Source organism: Rhincodon typus, chromosome 21 (assembly GCF_021869965.1).
Source record: "Rhincodon typus isolate 14 chromosome 21, sRhiTyp1.1, whole genome shotgun sequence".
Lineage (NCBI taxonomy): Eukaryota > Metazoa > Chordata > Chondrichthyes > Orectolobiformes > Rhincodontidae > Rhincodon > Rhincodon typus.
Genome location: NC_063352.1, coordinates 36,450,278 through 36,474,287, shown reverse-complemented (window position 1 = coordinate 36,474,287; position 24,010 = coordinate 36,450,278). Strand labels below are relative to the sequence as shown.

Below are 24,010 nucleotides of genomic sequence, written 5' to 3'. Positions count from 1 at the left end.
AGCTATAGTTAGAATTAGAAGTGTGGAATAAGGCAGGACCACTACCCAGACCAGTGGGAGACTGTTACTGCTGAGAAAATTCCAGTCATGGGTCCCCCTGACCACAAGCTACCCAAGAACTAATGTTTTGTCCTCCACCAGTCAGATTTTGCTGCAGTAACAAGAAGGGGAAAGCAGGATAATCTGATCACTACACTAAAGGAACATTTCTGCAAAGTCATATGTTGTGCAACATTTCCATAAGCAATGGAGTTGTCTGTTCCTTCCTCTTCACTCCAGGAAAGCTATGATGGGCTAATGTGAAAATGACAAAAATTGTATCCAACAAAGACTTTATTTAAATGTTTTTGGAAGGCTGGGCTTAAATTTATAAAACCAACAAATGACATTTATTTCATTGTAACCATTTTTGGTATTAAAGGGTTCAGTAAGCATTCCATCATTACATATATTCTGCATGTGGTGATGGAAGGTATGCAAATAATGATACCACCTTTATCCTACCAAATCAAATGTACATAATTGATGCAGTTTTCACACTAGTTCATAGGGTGTATGGATTGAATTGTGTGCATCCCTTAAAGATAGTGTGCATTGTTCAGGTCTGTGTTCCCACTGGTGTTGATAAAGATTTTCCCCGACTCTGTCTCACTCATTCCCAACACAAACTCTTTTTGGTGTATTTTATTTGAATTCTGCTTTTGTTTGAAGTTTTTGGTTGATACACATTGAAACCTGCAACAAACAACTTAACACTTTGTGAGACTGTATCAGGAAATGTAAGCCATTCTGATGTGATTTGTTCTTGACTCCTTATTGTGAGATGTCAGCACATTGTCACATTTTAAAAATCTGTTCTTCTTTTAACTTGATTCTTGACGTTTCATCAAGTGGAACACAGGTTTCCATTTGCCCACTAAGTGTACACACTCTGGGTGAACTATTGGAAAACTGCCCTGCTGGAATTTACCCTTAATGTGACTGTGTGTCTTGCCCCAACATTGGGTGAGATATTTTTAAATATTTTTAAAAATCCAATTTGAGGATGCAGTGTCAAACAATGTATGGAGTAACGTTAAGGTGTTTGTAATAATGATAAACCAGTATTGGATTTATGTTTTATTGAACAGTATTAAACTGAGCAACCCCAAAAAAAATGTTAATGGGGGTCTGTGGCAAGGTATATTCAAGTTATCTGTTGGCTTAAGTAGATGGATCTAGTTTGAGATTGTGACCAAGTTTTGTACACCCCCTCTGATGAGAAGACTCATTGGGGCTTGGAATGACATTGTTCTAGATTCCTACTTTATAGCAAGGCCTTGATTGTGGCAGCCCGGGTGCTCAATTCACATAGAGAACTTGTTCAGCATGGATCAGTGAGCAACTGCATATCCAGGCAACACAATAGTGCAGTTGATATTCATCTTGGCAAGGATTCAAGCATTTGATCTGATCAGTGCCTCTCCACAGTATGTAAACAAAACATTCTTAACCAAATTGGTCATCGGGACAAAAATCTAAGGAGGAGTGAGGTAATTATTGACTCCTTTAATCGAATTGCATTTTTTTTGACGAAATGATCAGATGAAATATACTTCTATAAAAATTGACAAAATGCCTAAATTCATTCACTTTAAGCTGCCTTTGGTTTCACTCAGCTTGTCACACCTTAAGTATTTTATTCCAAACCATCCCTAAAATTTCCAGTCCCAGCCTTCAATCAAACATCTTCTGTGCACGCATACTTTGATTTGATAGTCTGTTCTTTCTAGTGGGTCCTGATAATTTTATTTTGCTGTAACAAAATAAACAAAAGCTACAAAGGGATTTAGCCAATTATATCTTCCAATTATCACAACTGAAGCTTGTGTAGTATGATTTGATTCCAGATTTAATATTCAAATGTTGGTATTTGTGTAAAAGTTTGAATTGAAACACTAGCAAGTTCTGCAACTGTAATCAGACTTGGAGAAGCAGAGATGTTCTGAGAGCCAGAATGAGAAGTTGCTGTTCTCTCAATTTATCACCTGGGTATCTGAACAAGAACTCTGCAGTAAACTCTAAGCCCTAGGTACTCTGTCTTTCTGCAGGCAGTTATCCTCTCGAGTTCATTCAAATTGAAACTTTTGCCCCTTAAATTAAACTGATGAAAGTAGAATGAAATACCTTGTATTAATGAATGAAATATATCTCATCTTAATTCATACTCAAATCTTTTGTCCGAGGCCTAGAAATAATGCTGTGAGATTACCAACCAGTCCCGGCCTACTGGGATTTACTAGAATGTGTCATCTGGACTGCTTCAGCTTCTCATGGAAAATATATCGTCTTTACAGCAGAGTGCAAAAGGTCTGAGTAAGTGGAAAACATGACCTGATCTCTCAGACAAGTTATGGCTTTTAATGAAAAAATTGTATTGCCCCCCTTACCACCCCCACCCCCCATCCCCAAACCACTGCAGCTTATCCCGTTAAGGTTTGCACGTGGTTTACAGTGAAATGCCTACCTGTTAGGTGTCAGAACATTTTCTAGATATACGCAAATTTATCTGTGTTTTATGTGCATATTTCTTTCCCATTCATGTTTGAAGTAGCTAGTTCTGGCCAGGGTGCCTGCTCCATGCTTCTTTCAGTAATGGTGACACCAACACCTGACATCCAATTAGCACGGCCGATGTGATGGAGCCTGTATTCCAGCATTCTGTTGCAGGTTCCAACAGACTGGGCAACTGTTCAGTATCTTTCAACTGTATTTTTGAATTTAATAATTGTATAAATTGTTTGATATAAAATAGTCTGCCAACCAGCAGCTTCGCACTATTGAAGTCAGGCTTTGCAACAATAAGCAGTGAACACTCAATATTCCCTCCTTAACTTTTCAGGAAAGTCCTTTGTGGCATACGTGCATTCTAGCTGTTAGTTTTTAACTTCTTTCTCACCTCCCTGCCTTAAGTAATTTGCCAAAACTGACTTGGAAGGTGATAATAAAAGGGCATATCAGCACTTTTTAAGACATAGGTTTTGGTTTTAATTATTGTCTTACAATTGCACTTGTTAAGTCTACTGCATTTAAGTAAACATGTATTGTAAACGTTTACACTTGGGCACAACCATGTTAGTTCTATTGAGGGTGTGGCAGTGCTGTTGAGTGCAAATTGCTCCAAGCTGAACAATTTCATCCTTTTGGTGCTTTGACCATCCTAACTTGATATTGCTGGAGTGGAGAGAAAGTACACTCTAAGTATCTGTTTTTGTATGGGATTTAGTTGAACATTATCTATGTGGATTCAAGGGCCCCTCTCTCCTACCTCACAATATATGTACAGGCTTTGTACACAAACCCCTCCATTAAAACAGACAATCAGGGTTCAGCCCCGTCCTTGCAAGGTATATGTGCGGTTTCTATCAGTGCAGATTTTTCAAATTATGAGAATGCATCATTGTGGAACTGGAGGACCTTCTTCAAGAGTGTTGTCCATTTTTTTTTTGAGAGATGCTGTTACAAATTTTGTTCTTGCTTTTCTCCCCAACCCCCTGCCATCACAGCATATAACTGATATTTATCAGAACCAGCCATCTTGAATCCTTATATATCCTAATTACTATGTGCTGAAACACTCGGTGCCATGATGAGCAAACACGGTTGGCTGGTTAGTTGGTCTGGAGGGTGGCTGGGGATTTTGGATGATGCAGTCCCTCCACAGTGATTTGATTGATTAATCTTTCCCATTGTACTTTGGCATTTGACCATCCTAATAATTTTGTTGCAAGCCACTAATTGAAGGAGTCCTTGCATTTTTACTTTCAGCCCAAATAAACAAATATGGAATCACACTTGTCCATTTGAGACTCTGCCTGAAGAGTGCCATCACTCATTGGCTTGAGCCATGCAGTGACATTTGCAAAATTACACAGCTACAGCCAATGCAAAGGTGGGTCTTGGAATACCGAACTGGCCTAAGCCCAGCTGCTGAGATCTGCCAGCTGCTGCTAGAACATAGCTGCAGCTTGTGGTAGTCATGAAGGAGCAGTTCTTGGAGCAACACTAAATACAGTGACTGTGTGTGGCTTGTTGGGAATATGGGGTTTATGCATTGTGGAAAGGGGAGTGCTGCTCTGCAGTTGGTTTAACTTGTAAATAGTTTGCCTATGCTTTGTTGATAAAAAGAAAATGTATGTGAAATATTAAGCTATATGTATATAGATAAGCAATATATGACTTATTACTACCAATCTGTAATCAATTGTATATTAAAAACCATTTTACTGTGAATAACAGGACATAATTTCACTGTAAAAGTTCACAGTACCATCTATCAATTAGTACAGTATTCATAATAAAGCTATATATGAGTTGTGCTGTGAGGCACAAGTATTTCACTGGAAAGCTGGAAAATGAGAACTGAATCATACTTATCTGGTAAGTTCAACTGTCTGTGTGCATGTCATTTTAAAAAAAAAAAAAAAAAAAATTGAGCACCTTAAACCACACCCCCAATATTCTCAACAGCGAAAGACTCAATCATCCGACAGCTTTAATTATACTGACGCACATTTATATAAATTAGTTTATGTTGCGATCACATTTTCTTCTTGGCTGTCTCTGAATATTTGGCTTTGTGTAAAGAGCTATCCCAAAACTATGTTTAGTTTTGTATTTTATATTTACTAGTTTTCCCCTCATTATCTTTACTTCAGTTAGTTGTGCAGATTTTAAAACTGAGTTAAACATTCCTACTGTCAGAGAAATTAAACTTTTCAGATCTTGGAGAATCTTAAAAATCTTAATTGTTTGACATAACAATACCACCCAACTAAGAATGTTTCATCCCACTATAAGAAGGAATCTAAGGAGAAATTGTTTATCCATTTATACAGGTAGGTTTTCTTATCTCATATTTTGCATATCCTACAATCTTTGTAAATATACCCAAATTTGAGTGAAGAAGTTTTCCTGTCCAGCCGATTGAGTTATTGATCACCAGTAGAAAATTTGAGGAAAAATATAATGCTCAATACTTCTCTAGTGACTTAATTTTTTAAGGATAAGTGCTATATCCTTACAGGATTCCTTTTGACAATTCCTTGTTTCCATAACCTAAACTTAAGTTCCATTAAATGAACAAACTTGATAGTGCATTTTAGGCATTAGTCTTGGCTGAGTGATAGCATGCTCAGCCAAGCCGGAAGGTTCAATTTGAAGCCCATTCTGCAGACTTGAACATGATCTAGACTAATATTTCAGTGCAGAGAAAGTGCTGCACTCATGCTGATTATCAGATCTGTCTGACCCCTTTGCCCTATGTAAAAAAATCCGAATGCAACCTAGGAAACGTTATACCAAAGACAGGGCCACTAAAATAAATGATCTAACCATTAATATAATATAAAATAAAAAAAAACTATGGATGCTTGAAATCTGAAAGCAAAACATAAAGTGTGGGAGAAACTCAGCAGGTCAGGCAACATCTCTAGAGGGAAATATAGAGTTAACATTTTGAGTCCAGTGGCTCTTCGTCAGGACTAGCCATTAATCTCTTTGTGGGATCTTGCCAAGTCTTGCATACTTTAAATTTCCATTGCTATAAAATATAATTCAGTACCTTCCTAGCACTGGTCACCCATTGATAAACACCATCCTCAGCAAGAAGTGTCAGCTAGATGATTATTTCCCTTCTTCCTAAGGTCCCAACCATCACAGATGCTGGTCATTATTCATGTGCTTTACATAACATGATACCAAATAACATCTCAACATATGGGATGTAGTAAAGGCGTTTGATTAGCTTGTTTTCTTATGGGATTATTCAACAATGGTTGGAGCCAAACTGAGCAGAAAGAAAGATAGTTGTTCTTTGACAATCACCTCCATTCTGGGACATTGCTACAGGAGTTCGTAAGGGTGGTGTCTTAGGCTTAATCTTCAGTGCCTGCTTTAATTATCTCCCTTCTTCAGAAGTTAGGATATATGTTATTGATTGCAACTCTACCAAACACGGCAACAGCAGCATGTTTTAAGTGATAAGTAACATTTGCATCATCCTGATGCTATGCGATTACCATCTCTAACAAAGTTCCGTACAGTTCAGGACTTAGCAACCCATTTGATTCATACCTAATGCACCACCTTAAGCATTAAGTCCTTCTACCATTGATGCACCTTGGTTGCAGTGCGTTATTTACAAGATGCACTGTAGCAACTGGTGAAGTTTCCTTCAGTAGCCCCTCCCAAATCTATTTCATCATCTAGAAGATCAAAAGCAGCCCATTGATGGTAACACCACCACTTGCAGGTTCCCTTCCAGTTGTTTTCAAAAATATACTAGTGTCGGATACCTCTACAAATCTTGTGAATAAATAGTTTGAAATTGATATTACCTAAAGTTCAAAACAGATACATTTCTTTCAATATAGTATGCCACACTCTGAGGCACTTCACTACACTTGGAACTGCAGTTTGTAATTACAATATCCATTTCATGCAAGTGTACAACTTGTGTTTTTGAAATAAAAACAAAGTGCTGGAGAACCTCTGAGTCTGGCATCGTTTGTGCAGAGAGTGTGTTCATGTTTCAAGTTCCATATGATGACTTTGGAATGTTTGGGGAGGGATTAAGGGCGTTTATTATAAAATCAATTTGGGGCAGTTTTTGGAACAAAGCTAATTGAGAGGAAATGTGATAGAGGTGTACAAAATTATGGTAGGCTTGGATAAGGTTGAGAATGAAAACTGCTTCCATTTGCTGACAGTTGACGGAATAGAGAATTAAAACTTTGGATAAGAGATACCACGGAAAAGTCTTTTACACAGCGTGTGGTGATAACCTGAAACTTGCTGAAGAGGGTGATGAAAGTAAAACCAATCAATCATTTCAAAGGAAATTGAATAGGAACCTAAACTTGCAGGGCTATAGGGATTGAATCATGGAATTCCTACAGTGTGGAAACAGGCCCTTCAGCCCAATAAGTCCACACCGACCCTCAGAGCGTCCCACACAGACCCATCCCCCTATAACTCACCTAATCTACACATCACTGAACACTATGGGCAATTTAGCATGGCCAGTCCACCTAGCCTGCACATCTTTGGACTGTGGGAGGAAACCGGAGCACCTGGAGGAAACCCACGCAGACATGGGGAGAATGTGCAAACGCAACACACGGTCACCCGAGGGTGGAATCGAACCCGGGTCACTGGCACTGTGAGGCAGCATTGCTAACCACTGAGCCACCGTGCCACCCTAAAACAAGGGTGACTGATGAGAAGAGCATTCCGGAAAGCTCAGTCTACATCAATGTAGAAACCTGTCATTGGTAACGAAGGGGCTAAAGTTCCAGACTTTATTGGCTGGATGGACTCCTGAGCTGTAAATGGCTGACTCTGACTCTGCTGTCATCCAAGATCTCGGTGACATAGGACCTTGGGAGGCTGTATTATCTGTGAACTGAGTTAAACAATCTTGCATAAAACTAATTTTCTGATACCTGGTCAAGTCATCACTGCCTGAAGCTACCTCCTTCCTGTAGGCTGCTGATCTCAACAGTCTTCCCTTCCAAATTGTACACCATCCCAGGTTGGAAACATAAAGCCATTACTTAATTGCATACAGTCAAAATCTTGGAACACTGTAGCTAACTTCACAATGGGTATACTTACACCTTATGGACTGCAGCAGTTCAAAGAGGCTGTCATCAACCACCTTCTCAAGGTTAGTTTGGGATGGGCAACAAACTTGCCAGTACCATTTGCATCTGACGAATGAATTTATAAAAAAAACCTCTGATTTCCAAAGCTAAAATGTCGTTTCCTGAATGCAGAATGTGGCTTTCCTAAAATTTGCATACCTGCATGTTCACAAACAGCAGGGAGGGAAAGCTGGACAACACTTGACATCATTCTGAATCATCTATAGACATAAAATGGATCTGGTTCCTGATGAAATGTTTCATGACGTAATCATGCTTTGACAGTGTTGTCAGTTCATATTAATGGACCATTATTGCCTGTGATCCAGGAGCTGAATTCTGTATATTCTGCTTGTGTTGAGGTGTATACTCAACTAACAGTTACTTTATTCTACTTGATAATTCACCATTGCCTTGTTCATGATGTTATTTTGCAAGAATGTCACATGAATGGAGGATTGTAGACTTAATTTAGAAGCATATAGTGAAATAAAACAAATTGATTTTGGATTGATTTAATACAAATAAAAATAATGGGTTAATTATCTATAGTGAGCACTTATTTATGACACTATCTGTGCATTGTGCCACATCCTGAGATAATCTGTTTTTTCTAACTCTACTCCAGAGCAGATTTCTGTAGAATTTCTTTACGATCTCTTAAAATTGTTGGCTGTTCGGTGGAAATTATTTTGTATCGTCTCAAAGCTTTGCTTAAAATTCTGTAATGGAATGTCATTGATAAAATTCAACAATGCCTCCATTTTTTTGATTGAATTAAACACTACTTTCTGTATAAATGTAATTTTCTGTGTGCTGAGACGCAATAAATAATTTTCAAGTCGTAGTTCTTTGATCTTAACAATGGGATACACAGACTGGGCTGGAATTGTCCATTCCTTGGACTCCTCTACTCAAGAATAATTTGTGGGACGCAAATTTGCCTGTTCTTTTCTGATTACTCTGCTTCCAACCGATGAAACTTTACAACAACGCAAAGAATCAACCTCACCTGCTGCCATCAGTAAGATTTCTCGGATGGAACGCATGAGTATGGTCTTTCAAACAATCCTATTCATCAGCCTCAGCAATAGAGCTCCATGCTGAATTAATGGCTCTTGGCTCTGTTTACTAAAATCTTCACTGTTTGAAGAGTAAATTCAGACTCCCCACAAATCACACCAGCAATTAAATCACTGGATCATTTGTCAATGAAGATTCCATCACCAAGAGTTTCTACCTTTTTAACTGGACCTTTAACATTGGACTGTTGGATAACCTAACAACTCATTGACAAGTTCACCTCCAAATTCTATTCATGATTTCCCCGCAAAAGTTTATTGCTCCACCATTGGCAGCCATTAGTCCCCACGTCGATAAACCTCTCCTCTATTGCTGTTTCTGTAAAACCTGCTTTTTTGATCTAGCTTTTGGTCATCTGCTGTAATATTAACTTGCATTTCTTGTGTCACATTTTTCTTCATAACGCTCCTAGGATAGGCCTTGGGATATTCCGCCACGTTAGTGGTGCTATTAGTGTAGGTTGGTGTCAGGTTTGTCCAATATCACCAACCCTTTGTTATTGGCACTTAGCTGGATTGCTGTTGGTAACTGACAACCATTTTAATCAATTAAAAAAGGCTCTAATTTGCTGGTCTTTCCTGTATCCTTGATTCTCTTTTGCCTTTCTGATGAGCCTTCTAGCCAATTTAAAATCTTCCTGTTAGATTGATCACGCTGAAGATGTTTAAGTACTACCTTTGTCAGATATCTCCTCCCTTTTGTTTTATATTTATCAAACAATAGAGAGGAGTTAGACGTTAGTGTTTAATCCAATTAAAGTTATACCACAACTTGCCTTTCCAGGGCCCTGATTTGGATAACAGGAGCAAGAAACCTACCTGATTTAATTTTTTTTTTTAAACAATCTCTGCCTGAAGACATTTTCCATTGTCTACTATGATCGGCTAATGCAGAACAGGATTTTGAATCCTGAACCATGTTATAATGCAGTTCCTCACTGGGGGAGTTCTTTTTTATGTAGCTTGTTTCCTATTCTATGAACGTTGAGTAATCCTACACTAGTTTGCAGGGTTCATTCTCCACTGGGGTTATTGCTCACATTTCCAGTTTAAGTTTCAATTTCAGTTTGTTGAACATCTGCAGATCAATAAAAATTGGGCGGTGCAAATGATGAATCTATAGTTATGTCACTTCAGTTTCTGTACAAACTTTTAGTTGCATCTAGCATAAATCCCTGAAAGCAGATGATGACTATAGCATGAAGACCTGAACTTCCTACCTAATTTCCATAATTTCTACCTTGTTTGTTTTCTATGGTACCTGATTATGCCTAAAATTATTCATGACAATTGGTCTTTTAGTGACAACCGATTACATCCCAACTAAACATAACCTGTGATACTGAAAGGAACTTCTTCAAAACCTTGAGATTGTAACTTTACATTAATGATAGCTGTGTAGTTCCTTCTTCCCAACATTCCTGTTTATACATACCCTGGAAGTAAATTCTGCCAACAGTAATAAAAAATTGTTCCATAAGTCTGTTGTTAGCTTGAGCTTCTTATTACACTCCGGTTAGCAAACCTGCACTTAAGTTTCAGACTTGCCTCAGTGTTGATAGTCTTGCTTCTAAGTCAGAGATGAAGGGGCCCAAGTGTCTATTTTAGACATGCTGTTCAGTTCAGTGATGACAGTATATTTCTTTGTTAAAGATATTGTCTTTTAGAGTCAACCCTTCAAATCTGTGTTTATGTTTCATTTTACATTCTATCTAGCTCATCCCTCCTACTTGCTCCCTATTGTCTTATAAGTGAGCTTAATAAGTTAAGATTGCTTCTCACAATTTAAACATTTTCTGGGTGATGTTTGAATTTTACAACTAGACACCCCTCTTGTCCAAGAGAGCACTTCAAAAACAACTGCAGATGCTGTAAATCAAAGAACAATGGAAAACACTGCTCATTCTTTTTAGTAGTTATGTATGAACAGGAAATCTGGTGAAGGAAAAACTATACAACCATCATTTTTTAGTTCTTTTTTACTTAAATAGGTTGTTTCTTGTGGATGATGAATAATTTAATTCTATGCTAGTTTGCACTGGTTCTTTCTCAGGTATATTTCTCACATTTCCAATTTTGTAATTTTCAATTTGTCGATAAGCTGCAGACCATTAAAATTGTGGTTAATCTTAGGAGAAAAAAGGGTTAAACAAATGTGGACTCTTTTTTAAACACCAGTGGATAGTACAGATGGACATTTAAATAGGAACAGAATATGGGGAAAGTAGTCACTCTCACAGATATGTACTCAGACATACAACCCCCCCACACCTTTGAATAAAAATTGCTCTTTGGCCACATTGGCCATTTCTCTATTTTCTTCTGAGGAAAGGTTTATGGCCTGAACAATTGACTATATTTCTGCAGATCCTAGCAGACAGCTGGATTATTTCTATCCTTTTCTGTTTTACAGATAGTTAAATTCTTCAATTGAGAACAAACTCTCTCAGCAGCTTTAAATATTTGCAAGTTTCAACTATAACTGTGGATTAAAACTTGTTTCTCTCCCAAACCCCGCAACCAGTTGATGTTGCCAAGGTTTGCAGAGAGTTAAAACTTCTGTCAGTGTGCATGTTATGTTTTATAAGTTGAGATGTTGACATTTGTTGTAAAAGTAAGAAACCAGTCTCTGAGTGTGGGTTGATTGCGAAAGTGCAATTTTCTGACCAGCTTCTCCTCCTGTTACCAGGTGACTTGCTGAAGAAAGAATTGAGTAAAATAGAATGGAAACTTTATCCTTGTACACAAGGCATTAGATCAGGACTCTCTTGCTCTAGCTGATGGTATGACTATGGCTTATCAACATTGAATTTTTTTGTTTCACAGGGTTGCAGGCAAGTCCAGTTCTGGCAAAGAACCCGACAAGGCCTTGTTCTTAATTAACTATCTCTATTTAAATAAACTTTTAAATGAGTGAAAATGCCTTGCTGTTTTTTGAAATAATGGCATTATATTTTCTTTTCATCTGAGCTGTCAGAAAGGGTCTGATCATGCAGCATTCCCTTAGTACTGTTCTTATGTCAACTTAGGTTATCTGGAGTGAGATTTGAACCTGTAACCTTCAGCCTGAGGTAAAAATGCTGCAGCGTCAAGACTTCGTTTGAGACCTTGAAATCAATTCAAGACCATAGGAAACCTAAAATAAATTGAGGTTAAATACTGCATATTTAAAATAGGGCTCTATTTACTATTTACCCTGCTTGAATACTTTAATATCTTGGCATAGATGGGTGAGAGATTCAAGGGAGTAAGTGACCCCATTATTTTAACTGCTCCCACAATTTGTCTTTGGGCTGATTCTCTGCCTACCTTCTATAATATCAGTCATATCAGAGGAAGGGTGTCTAGTGACTCCTCTGATGGGAATTTTAGGTTCGCTCACTGATGAGGGATCTGGCATACAAAATGTTCAGATTACACATTAGGATCAGACATATTATCCTCTGAGAAGTCAGACATAGGACCTATTGTGGATGTGGGTCAGGTTAGGCTAATGAACAAGGTCCAAAAATCATTTATTAGCACTGATCAAATGGAGGTGCCTTCATTTGCTTTGAATGTTACCGTAAGGTGGAAGATGGCTACGTACCCAAATATTTTTCGTTTGCTGTGATAATCTGAACCAAATGCCTTACAGGATGCTCAAATCTCTCTCTTAAGGAGGCTTGCAAAGAAGCCAAGAAGGCCATAGATTATCAAATGTGGGAATCACTAGCTTACACTAGAGGAAATTTGCAACACTTCCGATTGGTTGGCTTGCAAACTTACAATGACTATAGGGCAACACAAGTCAATGATGAATGCTACAACTAAAACTGCAACAGCCTTGTGTGATGTGCTTGTATCTGCCTCCTTAGCCAATACACTCTATCTGAATTCGATAAAGCAAAATACTACAGATTTGGTAAGGCAGGACTTAGGTCCTGGGAGTGTTGCTGAATAAAGAGGTCTTGGGGTGCAGGTTCGTATCTCTTTGAAAGTAGAGGCGCAAGTGGACAGGGTAGTGAAAAAGCATTTGGTGTACTTGCCTTTATTGGTCAGTCCATTGAGTATTGGATTCAATTCTGGTCTTCCTGCTATAGGAAAGAGGTTGTTAAACTTGAAAGAATTCAGAAAAGATATTGCCAGGATTGGGGGGTTTGAGCTATTGAGGTGGGGGTGAAGAGGGGGAGCTGAATAGGTTTGGTGTATTTTCCTTGGACCGTCAGAGCCAAGGGATGACCTTACAGGTTTATAAAATCATGAGGGGCTTGGATAAGGTGAAAGCCAAGGTCTTTTCCCGGGGGGGGGGGGGGGGAGTCCAGAACTAGAGGGCACAAGTTTAAGGTGAGAGGGGAAAGATTTAAGAGGGACCTACGGGGCAACTTTTTCATGCAAAGGGTGATGCCTGTATGGAATGAGCTGCCAGAGGAAGTGGGGAGGCTGGTAGAATTGCAACATTTGAAAAGCATCTGGATGGGTATACGAATAGGAAGGGCTTAGAGGGATATGGGCCAAATGCTGGTAAATTGGTCTAGATTAGTTTAGGATATGTGGTTGGAATGGTCGATTTGGACTGAAGGGTCTGTTTCCATGCTGTACAATTCCATGACTGGAAATCAGATAAAAACAAAATCTGAATTGTGTGTGTTGCCTGTGTACCATCTTTCTTGGATGGAAAGATGTCAGATGTTTGCACTGGATTGTGCTTGCTTTTTCCAGGTGTGTTACTGTAACTTATTTAAAACTGATCCTTGCTGCATCAGAGTTATCCAGTCTGGAAACGTTAGTTTGCTTTCTCACCATGGATGCTGTCTGACCCGTTGTGATCTCCAGCACTTTTGTTTTCAGTTAGTTTGTGAGAAATACGGGATCCTCGTGAAAGTTTAAATCCAAGAGATGCCCCTTCAGTTATAGCCACTTACGCATTCCGACTTTAATGATTTTACTGTTGTGGCAGTTGCCCTAAGCTGCTAAAGAACTAACGTGTGAAATTTATTTGCCACACTTACTTACGTCGCCACCTCTTACCTCCTTTAAAATACTTCTTAAAATTTGCTTATTTGACCACGCTTTTGGTCGTCTGTCTAATATTGTCTTGCGTCAGTGTTATGTTTGATAATGCTTCTGTGAAGGGCATTGAGACATTTTTCAATGTTGAAGATTCCATAAAAATCAAAGTTTTAAAATAAGTATTCCATCAAAATAATAATCAATGTCTAAGAAAAAAATACAAACAATGTTTCATCTTCGACTCCAGACCATCCAAGATTCGAGGGAGCCTAACTCCTTGCTTCGTTCGGAGATGAATGATGCATGTTTCAATCCAGAGCAGTCAGAAGATGTCTAAGCCCTTTATGTAATCTCAGTTTGTGAATCAGAATCTCCCTCGCGAGCCATGTTCAAGCTTCATTAACGCTGGGCTACCGAAAGGATATCATTTGAAAACTGAGGCGCGACTTTGATTATTTGTATTTTCCCGCCCACTTAATTTAGGAAACTATTTTTGTAAATAGATATTTTGAGAAGTTCTAAGCGGATATCACATTTTACAACTGCCAGCAGGAAGCGATATTAGTATTTCGAATGGCTTTAAACGTGTTAATGTAATGTGGTTCCGTAAATATCGTGAAATAGTATTACACGTTTAATAATACATAACTATTAACACGTAAATATTACAACTCATTCACAGCTGTGAGCCCCGTGCGCATGTCAATTTGATAGTAACCCCACAATGCATCAGGAGCTCTGATGACGTAATGTACATTCGGCCGCTTGCACCCTCATTTCTTACGGAGACGGCCAATCGGCAGGCGGCGGATGGATCACGTGGAGTCATCTTCCTCCTCCCGAAGCATAGTTCGGGTGTTTCCGACCAGCTACTAAGGTGATTTCGGCAGTTTTCGTATACTTGGCTCCGCCTCCATCACCCTTCCTCCCGTCCCCCTCCCCCTCCATCGGTGGACGGAACGTCAGGAGGAAAAAAAACTTTAAGATCAACAGCCGCCATTTTGGTGGAAAATTTCATCCGAAATTTCGGAGGAATTGAACGGCGTCGGGAGCTGTGCTCGCTGCCTTGAGTATTCCTCAAAACCCACATTCGGTTGCGAAATCCACATAGCCGTCAAATTATTGCGAGTCGGGGCGCCTTCAAACGGTGGAAAAGCGATAAGAGAAAGGGGACCGGCTGAAGGGGAGGGGGGAGGTGGTGTTTAAAAATCCGTATCCCCTTCGCTCTGCCATACCAAGTCTTTGGGTGAAGTATTGTTTTCATCGGCTCAGCCGGCAGCGGTCTGGCGTCAGTCCCCGGCCTGGTCCTGGCCCTATACCGAAAATGCGGCCTGACTGATTGCATCGAATTTATGTTTTTTCTAACTGCATATTAAAGTGAAGATAGGGGTTGGACAGCTTTTTTGTTCCCTGTGCGAGGGGGGGAGTGGAATGGCGGAACAGGGTGTCGCGTTAGGGGAATGGCGCTGTGGCTGAGGAGGAGCGGGCTCTCGGTGCTAGTCAAAGGCCCCAGGGCCTGCCAGAGTCGCTGCTGTGTCCGTCTTTATCCCGCCCCCCACCCCCCTCACCTTTCATGTTCATTATATGAAACTAGCTTGAAAAGGGAGGGGGGATCGATTTACACACATACACATATATAAAATATATATATAATAAAATGGCCGAGAACCTACTGGATGGACCGCCGTCAGCCAAACGGCCCAAACTCAACTCGCCGGCGCTCTCCGCCAGTGACAGTACAGGTAAGGAAGGGACATCGCCTAAGACAACCGCGGAGTATAGGTAGTTGCATAGCTTCCCAACACCCCTCTTTGTGGATGGTAAATAGGAATGGAATGCGTATGTTTTGAAATTAAGGATTTTGGCAGAAACTTAAAACCGTGTTTTTTTTGTGGGGAAGGCTATTGATAGGTTTTGTTCCTTCCTTCTCTCCATCTCCCGACCCCGCAAAAGTAAAACTAGCAGTCTTTGCGATCGTATAATTGGGACGGTTTGAGGGAGAATGGCTCAGTAACGTGTTGAAGATCATTAGATGTTCTTAGATATTGTATATTTATAGACAAATAAGAAGGAATTATATTTGAGAGGATATTGATTAGTGTAAAGTCATTGATTCTTCAGCATTGGTTACGAAACTTATTTCGCACTTTTTATGTTCGATAGTTGATAGATTTGCACAATAATTTTCACGCAAGCAAATACCAATAAAATTAGACCTTGGTTTCGGTGTGATGAAATAAAGTTTGTCTCGCACATTTGTTTCAAGTATTATAATATATGAGAAATTAGACTATTGGTGAATTTCGCTGGTGGAAAGCATTTCGTTGAAACTAATGGAATACGTGATAAAGTAGAATAATATTTATCAAACGTCTGTTGGTTAAATATTTTTTAGTCTTTCAACTGACTTGTGACAGGTGAAATCGTAATTTGTTAACTTTACGTAAAAATGTATAACATGTAAGATTGCAGCATTTCTTGGAAAATATGCATCTGATACTGTGTGTAAACCGTGCATGTGTCGGAAGTAGTAGACGTCCGTATTTTGGTCATTATTTTGTAAATAGAAACTTGTAGCGGCGGACTGCATTAAGGCCACTGTGGTTGGCGGAAGCCCAGGGATTTAAATTGAATTCTATACTGTCTAATGACACCTCCCTGTTACTGTCCTGTGGATTCCGGTGAGCCGAGTGATCGATGCTATCGTCAAAATTTTTTAAGTAATATTTGCAGCTTACCGTCAGGTATGCCAACATTTAACGGGAGAGATGCAACCAAAATGCAATTGCCTGTGCAATTTACGTATTTTTCGTTGTGCGAGATTTTAATGAGTATCCCAATTGACATTAGACTATATTGGAAGGCAATAATAACTATAGACGGTTGAGTTTATGGGTGAGATTTTTAAACTAGTATATTGTACTATTAATTCTGCAGTAGTGGTGTTTGATGTTTGCAGTGAACAAATAAAAACAAAATGAAGCGTTTACTTTGGTAGACTATTTACCCCATTACCCCATTACACCATTAAAATATGTGAACAAATGAATATTTTAAGCTCTACTTTCATCTTTTGACAATTAATTGTTGGATGCTACACTTGTGGACATGTGCAATCACTGTGGGTGGTGGATACTTTGGCGCATTCTGTCTCTGAAGCTTGAACTGCAGCATATGATGTTTTAAATTATGCAGCATCATATTGAAGAAACATAGGTCATTTGTATGTTCACAGACAGTTATGCAGGTTGTAGAGTATCATCACTAAGGTTTATGAATCCAGTGTGAGACCAAGATTTAAGTAATCATATTATTTCCTGACCTTTTTACCTTTGGAGGTACCCCCACTGTTGTTGTATAAAGTCTCTTTTCACAATGTGCAATGTCAGACTTGTGTTTTGGCTTCTAAGACTGTTACAAGTCATTGTAAATGTTTTTATTGGAAACATGTTTGAAACACTTTACACATTTCAGAAATGCTTACCATTATAACAAATAAGGATACACATATGTGTATGAGGTTTTAATAAGTTGCACTGGTGATTTGCTGAACAGATTATTCTTCCTAAAATAGTGTCAGGCACTGGTCAAATTTAGTATACTGTCTACAAAAGGTTTTGGCTTGTTATTCAATATGAAGCCAATATTTAAAATGCAATTGTTGGCATAAATGATATCGAACTTCTGCAATTGTATGACAAACAAAATCAAATTTTTTTAAAAGTGGCTATTTTCCGAACTCCTTTTAAAAGTAGAGACTAATAGACATTGCTAATTGCTACACAAATCTTAATATATTTGGAAGTTCGTTAATAAAGATTAAGTTTAGAGTTGGTTAACTGTTAAAAACTTAGCAAAGTATTTCTCATTAAATAGGATTTTAAGAATATATATTTATGTATTGTATTAAATCATGCCTCCGTGTTGTGTTTATTTTTGGGTAGATTTTATCTTTAATACAAAATGCTTATAATATGTAAATAGTGCACTTTTACTAATCAAATGCTAAAAGCGAATAACTTCTGTTTTACAGATTTTGGATCACCATTTGATTTAGAAAATGACTTGCCTGATGAATTGATCAGATCGTCTGACCCTTTAGGACTGCCCAATGGTGGTGAACTCAGCCAGTTAAACAGCACCATTGGTCAGGATGCCGCTTCTAAACACAAGCAGCTCTCGGAGCTCTTGCGGGCTGGCAGTGGTTCCAATCTCACTGGAGGACTGGGCAGTGTAAACTCCAGCAACAATCCAGCAAGATCTTTGGAGAGTCCTGGTCAGGGCCAGCAGAACAGCTCCAATCTGGGCAAAAGCCCTCACAGTCAAGGGCTGACTTCATCTTCCGGTCTGGGGATGGCTGCCAGCGGTTCAAGTTCTTCAACCCCTGGCTCTCAAGCACTGAACACACAAGCACAAAAACATGGAGAATCAAAACTTCTCAATGCTGCAGCACCAGGTATGGTGTCTGCTAATAGCAGCCCAGCTGCTCAGACTGGGCCAGGCGGAATTGGCATAAATACCAATCTCAGTCACACACATCAAGCTCTACTGAACAGCAGCAACAGCCAAGGTCTAATGCAGCAGTCGCAACAAGGACAGGGCCAGGTGCTGAATGGCTCATTGGGAGCTACTGGCAGGGGACGAGGGAGCATGCAGTATTCAAACTCTGGCCTGGGCAACTCTGGTAGTGTGTTGGCAGAGACTTTAGCCCAGGGATCAGCACAGATGGGTGCGCACACGGGTTTAAACACGCAACAAGCTGGAGCAATGGCAAAGGTAAGTCATTTTTTTAACATTTATTATTGATTGTGTTCTCACCATTGATTCTTGTACTTGAATGATTCTATATTATCTAATGATACAACTATCATTTTCCAGCAATGATTATGATTTCAAAACTAAAGCCATTAGTATTTGGGTGAAGTATGTTCTTCTCTGCTTCTTCTGCAGATCATTTACCCTCTTGCCTAAATCTTACTGTGTTCCCACCTGTTCTGGCAAGACAAGAGACTAATCAATGTGTTGAGTACATGATCCAAGAATAATTTTTGTGCTCTTTTGGGACATGGGTATGCTGTGTGCATCACTGGCCATTATTAATAAACTTTGGGATTCTTAAGGTGTTTTAGTCCAGAGTGCCTGGCCTCGTACTCACCTGAATGTATCTTGTTCTTAGTAGTTTGCATACACACATTCTCTGTGCCCATTTCCTTTTCTGTAAGTCAAATTTCTCCAACTCCTGTCTTCAGTGCATTTCATTGTGCTTGCATACTTCTGGTGGGTGGTCTTTTACTAACTTGTTCAATTTGTGTCTAATTTTAAACCAAAGGTGAAATTGCAGACAGTGTAGAGTCATAGGGCATGGTCCAGCCAATCCAGGCTGACCATGTTCCCAAACTAAATGAGATCCTCATGCATAAAAGTAGGGAAATCTAGCTAAAACTATACAAGGGACCAGTTAGACCATACCTAGAATACTGTGAACAGTTTTGAAAATATGTTGGAGACTGTGAAAAGGAAGAGCTGTTTAGCCAGTTGCTGCATCAGATGACGGGCAGACAGAAATGGAGTGTATAACAGACAGATGAGTCCACCAGGAAAGATTTGAGCCTGCGGCAAGTTAAGGCAGTACAGTATAGTTTGGCTAGAACAGGGCAGAGTTGTAGAAGCATGAAATCGAGCAAAGGAGATGGAGTTGATCATAACGAAGTGAAGATAGAGTACTTTTATGTTTAATCAGTCATGTCTCCAGGGTATCTCAAAGCAGTTCACAGCCAACGAATTGCTTTTGAAGTGCAGGTGCAGTTTTATTGGCAACTAATCTGCCCACTGCAAGGTCTACCAAAGCAAATGCAGTGAATTATGCTTTCGTTGACTTTATTTAAAGGGTGATTTTGGCTTAGGAAACCCTTGAGTACATCACTGACATCTTTGTCCAACTAGGTTGCCAGATAAAGTTTGTTTGACTTTAGTTTAACATCTCTGTGGGGCAGCACAGTGGCTCAGTGGTTAGCACTGCTGCCTCACAGCACCAGGGACCCGGGTTCGATTCCAGCCTCCGGTAACTGTCTGTGTGGAGTTTGCACGTTGTCCCCGTGTCTGCATGGGTTTCCTCTGGGTGCTCCGGGTTTCCTCCCACAGTCCAAAGATGTGCATTGGTGGATTGGCTATGCTAAATTGCCCATAGTGCCCAGGGATATTTGGATTAGACATGGGAAATGCAGGGATAGGGGAATGGCTCTGGGTGTGATGCTGTTCAGAGGGGTGGTGTGGACTTGTTGGGCCAAATGGCCCATCTCCACACTGCAGGACTTCTAATCTCAACCAAAAGTTAGACATCTTCGAACATTCTGTCACTGCACTGAAATACTTGCACAAATGGGACTCATAGTTTCAGTCTCCTACCGTGGATGAAGCTGACTTATTATACTGATGTTGGGTTTCATTCTGTCCTTTCCCTGGCTTGATTAAAGTATGCTGAACTGAAGAATGGTAAATTGTGAAAAGTTAGTTTCTTCTACTGCCAATGAATGAATGACTATGTTTACAACATATAGTTGGGATGTCCTTGCTTCACAGAGCTGGTTGGTACCTGAACTTGTGAAATCTGACAACATTAAATGTTGAGTAATTGGGAATATGCATAGGTTACTGTGGCCTGAACATGGGAGGTAGCAATTTTTCGTTGGAGTTGTGATGGAAAAGGTTGAGGAAGCCCAAAATATTAGACGAAAAGAAATACTGAAGATGTTGGAAATCTGAAATAAAAAGAAAATAAATCAGAAGTAGTCAGTTTGTCAGGCAGCATCAGTGAATGTTATAATGTTTCAGGAAATGTTTGTTCTGTTTCTCTCCACAGATTCTGCCTGACCTATTGAGTATTTCCAATACTTTTACTTTTTATTCAAAATTGTCAGAGAATGAAGGTTGTGGAGAAGTGGAGTGCAAAGCTTGCTTTCTGCTGTTACTGCTCAGTCAGAGATCCTGGGGCTAAGAACATTGAAACAGTTGACCCAAAGTGCCTAGTTAGATCAAACCAGTTAGAATTCTGAAAGAGGCCATGGAGGAAAACTGTTTCCAGTATTAACTGTTTAAAAAAAAAACTTTGTAAAAATCTTTTGTAACTGTTATAAAGATGATGTGTTTTTGTGATGTTTAGAACACCCAGTTCTTGAATGGATATGCAAAGTGCAAGTGAGATGGTCACAAAATTAATTTAATTATTTTTAGGGATAGATTGTTGACTAAGGACTTGGTATTTGTATCTTTTTTCCAAATTATAATTTAGTCCAGAAGTTAATATTGTACCTTAAAGTAGAATATTTCCTTTGACCTTCCAACATCATCCATTTGACGTTTGCCTGACTTGGGCAATTTAATAAAAATGGTAAGAATTGCAGATGCTGGAAATTAGAAACTAAAACGAATTGCTGGGAAAGCTCAGCAGATCTGGCAGCATCTGTGGAGAGAAATCAGAGTTAACATTTTGGTCCAGTGACACTTCCTTAGAACTGCTAAGCTTTTCCAGCAATTTCTATTTTCATTGTTGAGCAACTTCATTCTATTCTTCATTTCATGTGGATTTCAGAATGTGGTATTGTGGGTCGCTTTCTCATAGTGATAATTGCATGTTGCTTTCAAATACAAATCGTCTATTTAACACTGTTGAGAAATCAGTTTGTTTTGGCGTGTTAAGGGTAAGAGCTGGTGTGAGAAGTGCTTGTTGTAATAATATGCCATGTTTTAAGGTGAGTTAGGACCAGAGCTGCCACGGATACTTGAAAATCAGCCTCTGATTGTAGTCATATCCAGCAGTCTGCTCATTGACTCATACAGTGAGAATTTTCACATCCATTTTTCTTCATACATTGAATTTTTCATAACCCTTCTAAATTTGGTCAGGAAAGTGTTGGGTTTATTTCTGTGCAAGTTAAATGGTTAAAGAAAACAACAATCTGCCTGCACATGCTTCCAAATAACTGCAACAGGCAGAACATTGAATGCTGAAATTAAGCAGTTGCTGTTGTGTTGTGTGTGTAAGGTTGTGTTCAGAGGTGCATTGTGGCTTGTCAATGCCAATTCACACTCAAGATCATGTTATCAAACCATGCGAGTGAATCAAACAACTTGATATCTGTATCCGTAAGTGAACAAACATGCTATCCCATGCAGTCATTTGTGTTGGCGGCAGGGAAATATTGATATTATCAGAAATGGCCTTCATCAAATTTTTTGTTGAAATAATTCATGCATAATGTAAACACCCTTTCAAAGGGGAGTTGAAACAAGTTTTGACAAAGTAGGACTTCTGCCTTCTTCCATTGGAAATAGCCGTATGACTTCAGTTTTATTTACACACATCCATTTATTAGTGGCAGATTTTGGTTTGCACAATCATGCACAGCATACATAATTTGTTCAATTTAGTCATCAAACTTAGCAAGTTAAGATACGCACAGCAGTTTTGTTTGAGCTAATTTTTGTTGAGGATGGGTGACCAGTGGAGCATTAAAATAATTGAATCTGGAGGTAACAAAAGCAAGGGTAAGCATTCCAGCAGCAGCTAGGCTGAGGAGTAAAAGCAGACAATGTTAGAGGTGGAAATAGGGCTTTGTAGTGAGTGGATGCAATGTTTAAAACTCAGCAAAGGCTCAAACAGTGGTTTTGCAAATAGTTTGGTATCAGTGCTGAGGAAAGGCCATCTGATTGTACCTCCAATGAGAAACTTGAAATGAAGCAATAGACAACGAGGATTTAAGATGTGAGATGAGTGGAGTGATGTGAGTACAGTAGTTCAAAGTTGAAAGTTTGGAAGTCCCTCGCCATTGCAGTGGGACCTTGATTGTAACAGATTGTGGAAGATAAGGCCAGGAATTGTGCCTTCACTAAGCTATCATCACCAGTGTGCTAATGTAGAAACATAGAAAAGACAGGAACAGGAGTAGGCCATTCGGCTCTTCGAGTCTGATCTGCCATTCATAATTGTGGCTGATCACCCAGCTTAGTATCCCTTCCCTGCTTTTGCCATGTACCCTTTGATCCCTTTAGCCCTAAGAACTATATCTATCTCCTTGAAAACATTCAATGTTCCGACATCAGCTACTTTCTGTGACAGAGAATTCCACAGGCTCACCATTCTCTTGGTGAAAGAATTTCTTTTCATCTGAGATGTAAATGGCCTGCCCCGTATCCTTAGGTTGTGACCCCTGTCTCTGGACTCCCCGTTAATGAGGAACATCTTCCTTGTGTTTACCTGATCTATTGAGAATTTTATAGATGTTTGGGATTCCCCCAACCTCCCCCCCAGTTCTTTTAAATTCCCGTGAATATAGTCCTAACTGGTGCAGTCTGTCTTTATATATTAGTCCTGTCATCTCAGGAATCAGTCTGGTAAACTTTTGTTGCACACCCTCTGTGGCAAGAATATCCTTCCTCAGATCAGACAAAAACTGCACAGAATTCTACCTTTCTCAGCAAGGCCCTGTACAGTTGCAGCAAGACATCCCTGCTCCTGAACTTGAATCCTCTCTCAGGCTAATATTTGCCGCCTTTGCTTCCTGTTGCACCTGCATGCATACTTTCAGTGACTGGTGTATGAGGGCACCCAAGTCTTGTTGCACCACCTCCATTTTCCAATCAGATAACTGCCTTCCTGTTTTTCTATTAAATTAGACAACCTCACATTTATCCATATTATACTTCATCTGTCATGTATTTGTCCACGCACTCAATTGTCTAAATCACACTGAAGCACCCCTGCATCCTCCTTACAGTTCAGTCAAAAATAGGATGTAATGCATTCATTCATATTAAGGCTGTGAATAGGCAGCAACTTGTCCACGAGGTAAGTGGAGGTTCTGGAGGGAACAGTAGAGTGGGGCAGTGGTTTGCTGCCACAGTCCCAAGGGCTCATGGTAGGTACAGAAAGAGAGAGGGGAAATGAAGGTTGGCACGATTGGGCCCCAATGAGCTCACTCATCTGGGAATCTGACCAGAACGAGGAAAGGGAAGATGGTTTGCTGGTGATGAGGAAGAAGCAAAAGGCATCTCAGTGGGCGTTTGAAGGATGCCAACAGAAACAGTGAGGGTATATGAGCTTATCCAAGGGAAATGAAGCTGCAGTGCAGAAGTGCACAATGGTAATGAGCTCTATTTTAAGATAGAGGGATAGTAGGAACTGCCGATGCTGGAGAATCTGAGATATCAAGGTGTAGAGCTGGATGAACACAGCAGGCCAAGCAGCATCAGAGG

At 39.6% G+C, this 24,010-nt stretch overlaps 2 protein-coding genes across 2 annotated transcripts in view; both read left to right on the top strand.

Moving 5' to 3' along the window:
• trap1 (TNF receptor-associated protein 1) overlaps positions 1–24,010 on the top strand; it is a 187,805-nt gene that overhangs the window by 18,999 nt on the left and 144,796 nt on the right. The window lies entirely within an intron of this gene.
• The window catches only part of crebbpa (CREB binding protein a), a 125,520-nt gene continuing 116,215 nt past the window's right edge, over positions 14,706–24,010 (top strand). The window contains exons 1-2 of the mRNA XM_048609655.1: positions 14,706–15,501; positions 17,793–18,535. Coding sequence (XP_048465612.1) covers positions 15,417–15,501; positions 17,793–18,535 — 828 coding nt within the window. The 5' untranslated portion in view covers positions 14,706–15,416. The remainder of the gene's footprint in view (positions 15,502–17,792; positions 18,536–24,010) is intronic.